At 45.6% G+C, this 6881-nt stretch overlaps 1 protein-coding gene across 1 annotated transcript; it reads right to left on the bottom strand.

Annotated features, from left to right (window-relative positions):
- Positions 1-309: 309 nt before the first annotated feature.
- Positions 310-6541, bottom strand: LOC111147652 (SAYSVFN motif domain containing 1). The gene is made up of 2 exons (XM_022503849.1): positions 6278-6541; positions 310-1126 (listed from the first exon to the last, which is right to left on the bottom strand). The coding sequence occupies exons 1-2, from the start codon at positions 6482-6484 to the stop codon at positions 776-778; spliced, it is 558 nt and encodes a 185-aa protein (XP_022359557.1). The 5' UTR covers positions 6485-6541; the 3' UTR covers positions 310-775.
- Positions 6542-6881: the final 340 nt, after the last annotated feature.

Below are 6881 nucleotides of genomic sequence, written 5' to 3'. Positions count from 1 at the left end.
TTTCTTGCTGAATTTACCACGAATAACCACTTACCGAATCGACCAATACTGACTTTGTGAAATGCCCCCCCACACCTGTCACTTAGGACTCTGTCTTCTCATATCTTCCATCATTGAGTGCGAGCAGAATAACTGAGGAGAGTGGAAGATGGTGATGGGCAATGGGGATCTGTTTCTGAAAAGCAGGTGTTTTAAAGATATTTTATTTTTCAATACCATTAACGACCAAGAAAAGCAAGATTTAAAGCAGGAAGGAAAAAACAAAAACCACAAAACAATGAAAAAACAAACATCATCATCAACAACAACAAAAAAAACAAAAATAAAAACCGAAACTTACAACTTAAACTTTTGGGGTGGAGGGGGAAGTGCTATAAATATGAAAAGACTTTTAAAGAGAACACTTATTTAATACACAGTCCTGATGTACCTCCCATTCTTTCAAACCATCTCCTTTCTCCTCAGTGCCCTTCTAATGCTCTGAAAACCACCTTTCTCAAATAATGAGACAAACATTTCTTTCCTGAGTACGTAAGTTTTATAAATTGCATCAGATCCACAGTGAGTGTCTTTCAGAGGGTTTCACCAAAACCAAAGAAAAGTTCAGAGATAAAACTGCAGTAAAAGATCTGGGAAAAAATGTAGAACTTCACAGTCACAGAACTAACCTGCAAGCTGTCCTTAGTCTTGGGCACCTGAAATCAAACCCACAAGCCCACGTCCAAGGGCAAGGAGGACCACGTGGGAGGCCAGCCGCACAACAAGAGAGTTGGACCTATCTCCCCTCCAGGGGTCTGAACTGTAACTCGCGTTCAAACTGCTCTGCAGTCAGGGTACCCTGGATGGCTTCGCAGCCTGGGTTGAATACAGAGTAGGCACTCTTCTCTCCCTCTCTCTTCTCTTCAGGGCCTCGTGTCCCGACATACATCCAGTAGAACAAGGACAGGACAAAATAGGCCAGGCCAAATTCCAGTTCCACAAACAGTCCCAGCAGGACCAACCAGAGAAGAACCTTCAGGAAGGTGACATTGGTCAGAAAAGACTGGTCCCGGGGTGCTGGCAGAGCCAGGGTGCTGGCTATATTCTGTGGTGGCTGTGATGTGCTGGTCCCAGGCCGAGCCGCTTCCTAGGACACACAAACAAACAAAAGTAAGAATAAAGGGTAACGGGGTTCAGAGGATCAAAACCAATCTGGAGAGACAGCTCTCACTGCTCTGGAAAGGCTTCTGGCTCATTGATTTCTATTTTCTGGCCATGCTCTCTAAAACAATCATCTCCAAGGAGCTCCTGCGCCCTGCTCGGACTGAATCAAAACTGATCTGCACTTAGTGAGATGTGAACTGATAAAAACCTGACGGCATTCAGATGGATTCCCATTTGTGGGAGTCACTTCCTCAGATTAGTCTGCTGCTAACAAGAGCTCATCTGAGCCCGGTACAGAAATTCCCCATAATTGATCATGCAACAACTACACGTAATGCTTCACACACAGAATCGATACGTTTATTGATTTGATTAGATGAGCTACAGTCTTGTGAGTGACATGATTCTAAAATGAGGACTATATCAGAAACAGGAAACAAAAATCCCTTCCACTTATTAAAAACAAATCATCAGGGGCACCTGGGTGGCTCAGGTTAAGCATTTGCCTTCAGCTCAGGTTAAGCATTTGCCTTCAGCTCAGAAAATTCCACCAAATTCCAGAGTCCTGGGATCAAGTCCCACATCCGGCTCCTTACTTGGAGGAGAGCCTGCTTCTCCTTCTGCCTGCCGCTCCCCCTGCTTGTGCTCTTTCTTTCTCTGACAAATATATAAAATCTTTAAAAAATTAAAAACAAAACAAATCATTAGGATAGCCACAACCTTTCCATCCTGGGACCATCCTACTCACCGCCAGGTCCAGGCAGTGTATCTCCTAACTGGACTCCCTGCCTCCTATCTCTTCCCTCTCCAAACCATCCTATGTAAAGCTGCTAAGTGAATTTCCTACAACACCCACCAACCTCCTGTTCACAAACTTTCAACAAATTTTACTGCCTACAAGTTAAAATTTAAACTCCATGGGCTGGAATCCAAGCAACGCCTTCCATTTATTTAATACATAGAAATGCCAGTACACAGGCCCCCGTGTTGGGTGCTAATGGGAGAAACAGGTATTTAGATAGCTTTAGGGAGGCCTGATCTCTAGACCAGCATTTTTCCAAACTTTTTTGGGTACGGCCCATAATAAGAAGTACATTTTGTACTGGGACCCAGCGTATAAACATACAAAAAAAAAAAAAAAGAAAAAGTTTCACAAACCAACAAATAATTCATCACCACATATGAAATTCTCATTTTCTATTCCATTTTTAAAAATTCATCTTTAGCAGAGGACTAGATCCTCTAAATTGATTTCACCATCCACCAATGGGTTGCAATTTGTAGTCTGAAAAACAATGGTTTAAAAAATTCCCTGTACAACACAATCCACAATCCATTGCTCTATCAATGAACCTCTACTCCAGTTCAACAGATCTTACTACCCAGAGACACTGCCCACCTGTAGCCTAGGACAGGCACGACTGGTGAACTGTGTATGCTTGACCTCCTTGGCCATCAAGGAGGGGTGCCCCCTCTGTCTCCCAGAGCACTGAGTGCCTGTCTTTCTCACTGAGCACCAAACTGCCAGTTAAGTGTTTTTTCTTTTAATACAGGTCACATGTGTCCCTAGATTGCTACCAGGAGGCCAATGGACTACCATTTACTATCCTTTGATGTCTCGAGAGCCAAACACAGCAACCCACACATAGGTTCTCAATGCAGAGCATAACTTTTAGTTCATTTCTTCAATTATATCCCCCATTCTCGCTATGATCATTTAAAAAGGGACCATAAAACATTATTCGGTCTCGATAAAAAATATAGGTCATCTGATTTACGTTGTCTCAGAAGTTCTATTTTGTTAGAACCTCTTCTAGTGTCAACGTTGTAATGATTACCTTTTCAGTTAGATTGGAAAACCCCCTAACATGCTATCAGCAACACACCCCCTCCACACACACACACATTTGTTAAGTAAATGTGCGCCCCTTGCAGTTAAGTAAATGTGTGTCATTTCAAAAAATGCTCCTTTCAGATTTGACCGGTATGCACAATAGGGAAATCACCGAAAGGCTCAGCAGGGAACTAATATAATCTGATTTATATTTAAGCCAGATAGAGAATGGGCTACCAGAGTAGAAGCAGAGAAACTATGAGAAGCTCACGCAGGAGGCCCAGTAAGAGAAGAAGACTGGACATAATGGGGGTGATGACATACCACCAGTCCAAGAGAAATGATGGACTGAGGGATACGGAATACATTTTGAATGTGTACAACTTGAAATTCACTGTAGACTGAGTTTATTATTGAGGGAGTATAAAAAGAATAATGCTCATGGCCACCATTTATTGAGTGCCTTCAAGATGTCTGATCTCCTGTCATCCAGGAGACAGGCACTACTGATCCCAATTTACTGATATGGAAATGCTGAGATGTGAAGTAACTCCCCTAACGTCACACAGTGAGAGATAGGCAGGGATGAGACTGGTGTAGGATCCTAGGATGGTCTCTCTCCACAGCCCTTTGTACTTAATTAGGGACCTTTATGGGGGATGGTAAGGGCAAGGGTTAGAGATCTAGAAGGGAGATGGGGGGGGGGGGGGGTGGCAAACCAACTGCCAAAGGGAAAAAACAAAAGGAAAGATACAGAAATTCCTTTACCTTATTTGGCATTTGTTTTAGTACTAGTGTGGCTTCTGCTATGAAAGCTGCAGATGGAAGTGTCTGTGGTCGTCACAGCACACAGAGGCATAGCTTAAGGAAAGTACTTCCAGTTCTCAAATATCAAACTGCTTCTCACCTCAGGGCCTTTGCACCTGTGGCTCTTTTTGAGCGGCATGCCCCCTTCCCATCACATCACCTGGCTGGCTCCCTCTTCTCCTATAAACCTCAGCAAACAAGTGCCCTTGGCCTTGTCCTAGGTTTCTCCAAGAGTAGCTCCTAATTATAAAATGCCCACCTCCTCCTGCCCCGCCTCATTGACAGGTGCACCTGTCACCCCCAATTTATTAGCACAGTATCCTGTTTTTTCTGCTTTCCTGGCATTCATTATTCTGTTCTTCTGTTTAGTATCTGTTGCCCCAAATGCAAGTGCAAGTTCTTTGAGAACAGGGCTTTGTCTGCCCTTATCACCCTGTTTCCCCAGATTCGGGACAGAAACTGGAACAGAGTGGGCACGTGATAGAATTTTTCTGAATAAATGAATGATGGTGAGAGAAAGGAAGAAATTAAAAGATGATTCCTGGGTTGGAGGGAGCTGTGCTTAGTTAGCCAGGTGACTCCAAAGAAGGAGGGCATTGGAGCGGTGGGTCAACCTGAGCCAAGGGTAGGAGTGAGGAGTCATAGGATGTGTGGGCACCTTGGGAGCTAGATGGTACACTGAGGGTGCTGCGGGATATGCCTGGGGAAGGAGACAGGTTTTTTTTTACAGGACTGAAAAAGTCACAAGCATTCCAGTCTTCATTTGGCAGAAGCTTGTCACAAAAAGTATTTTATCTTGGGGACTGTTTTCCTCAAGCTAAATTGGAGAGTGGGGTAAGGAGGATATGGATGCTTCCTTATCAATGACAACCAAGAAGCAATTACAAACAGAAGGCTAAAGAAATGTCTGACAAGCCACCATGTGTCAGTGAAATTATTAAGAGAGATGGATTGTAAATTGGGAGGAAAAGAAACAATTTAATGAGAATTTTCACACCAGAGCAAAGCCAGGAATGATAACAGAGTCAATAAAAATGAGCTTAAGACAGAGTGCCTTATGAAAAACGGAGTAATTAATAAAAACCAACTGTGGGTCTAGCATTTCCTGTCATCGTTTTGTCAGGACATCAGTTTTGGGGCTTTAAATGATGGAAACTTTCTCCAAGTTCAGCTTTTCTAGTCCAATTCAATGATCTCATACTCCTTTGGAAATGAGACATACAGGCAAACACTCATTGTGTGGGTTAGACTTTTTTTTTTTTTAACTGCAGAGAGGAAAGAGCGTAAGGAAAGTAGATTCTAAAATCTTAAGCAATTGTGCTCAGTGAGTTCTAATCAACAATAAAGTTATCCTGAGACAAACCGCATGCAAGGAAATGGATTGTTTAAACCCTGCTGCACTCGCTTTCTGTAAGCCTGATGGACCCCTGCGTGTCATGGAGAATAATATCTAATCAAAACTGAGTTCTCCTTGGTTTAAAAAATTGCCTAAACCAGATGTTGTGCAGTATAGTAATAAATGAACTAAGATAAATAATTTTAAGAGGAGTAAAGCACACTTCTCCTCCAATACATTTTCATTTTTAAAAGGAATTTTTGGTTCTTATTACACTTTTGAGATACAAAGGCTTTTTCACAGATTGCCTCAAGGCACCCTTGATGTTGTGTCCTGTATTTCAACGTAAATAATCCAGTCTCACACCTGCAAGGCACCTTGCCACTCTACCTGAGTGAAAACTAAATGAAAATACAAGATGGGAATCAAGATCATCTGCAAAATAAGAGAATTAAAGGGTGAAAAGTCTGCAATACTGATCTAATAGTCTAAACAATGTTTTCTCCTGAACACTCACTACTGAACTTGAGTAAGTTTCCCTAATTCAGTAGCGATGCCCCAGCATCAGCCACCTCTGGCAGTGAGAGCGACCACACCTGCAAGTCTTGTAGTCAAATGCCATTTCTAAAGCATAGTCTTTTTGGGCTACAGGCTACATGTGGCCCAGATGCGGAATCAAAGGAAGACTTAATTACCGCCGCTTTTTAGCAGTATCCAATTAGACCTTTGACCCGCCATTAGCGGAGGGCTGCGGCTGAAAGCGATTGTGGGGAGGTTTCTGGAAGGCACGGGGCATCACAATAACTCAAGAGCAGAGGTGTTTTCTTCCAGGGCCCTAGACCCTCGCTTCCCGACTGGCATCGGGAGCTGCGTGGGTGGCAAGCTGGAAAGAAAATGTCAAAACCACGGATCAGTGCTGACAGGAGTGACCGGAGACGCCCAGCCCAACCCCGGAGCAGGCGGGAGGCGCAAGCACGCCAGCTCCGCCACCAAAGGTGGAAACCAGGGGAGGGGGCGGGGCCCGCTCCTCGTCGGGGGCGTGGCCTTTAGGTTACCACGCGGTGGGCGGGGAGTGGGCGGGGCCTCGGCCGCAGTTTCCTGGGAGGCCACGACAGCGTCCCTGAAGCCAGGTACCCGGGGCGAGGCCTCCCTCTCACCTGAGCGAGGCTGGGCTGGACCTGGATACTCGCAGGCCTCGGTTTCCACACCAGGAACCGTTTTAGCCAGCCTGGGGCTGCCTTTGGAGTCGCAGCTGCTTCCGCCTTCTCCCCTGAGGTTTGTGCACTCGCGCTCGAAGTGCTGGGTTCGGCCGCCAGCCCGGCCCGTTTCCTGGCCGCCCGGAACTCTGCTAACCGCTGTTCCATGGCGCGCGCCTCGCTCCCCGCCCGCCGGGAGCGCGCATCCGCCGGCGGGGCCCCAGCCCTCCGCTGTACCTGGTGCCCGGCCGCACTGCGCCTGCGTAGCGACGGCTCTGTGCCGCGCCTGCGTGCTGGCGGCCTGGCCGCCGAGCGCGGGGTTTGTGACGTTTTTTGAGCGGAATATGCAGTTTGTGTCCGTCCTAAGTGCTCGTGGTCGTAGTGTCATACTCTCAGGCGAAATGGTTAAGCATTGAAGCATAGGAGCATCTGGCTGGCCCAGTCGGAAGAACGCAGGACTCTTGATCTCGGGCTAGTGGGTTTGAGCCCCTGTTAGGGGTAGAGATTACATGAATAAATAAAAACTTAAAAAAAAATCTAAAACATAAAGACTTATATTGTTCCC

Source organism: Enhydra lutris, unplaced genomic scaffold, assembly GCF_002288905.1.
Source record: "Enhydra lutris kenyoni isolate GAN:26980312 unplaced genomic scaffold, ASM228890v2 scaffoldscaffold17, whole genome shotgun sequence".
Taxonomy (NCBI): domain Eukaryota; kingdom Metazoa; phylum Chordata; class Mammalia; order Carnivora; family Mustelidae; genus Enhydra; species Enhydra lutris.
Note: the sequence above shows the minus strand (reverse complement) of the source record. Positions and strands in the feature narration are given on the sequence as shown.

Excerpts from the sequence above, each read along its gene's own strand:
- LOC111147652 (XM_022503849.1), bottom strand. The coding sequence starts at position 6,484 with ATGGAACAGCGGTTAGCAGAGTTCCGGGCGGCCAGGAAACGGGCCGGG. Across the intron at positions 1,127-6,277 it reads TCCAGCCCAGCCTCGCTCAG|GAAGCGGCTCGGCCTGGGAC; the intron begins GTGAGAGGGAGG and ends TGTGTGTCCTAG.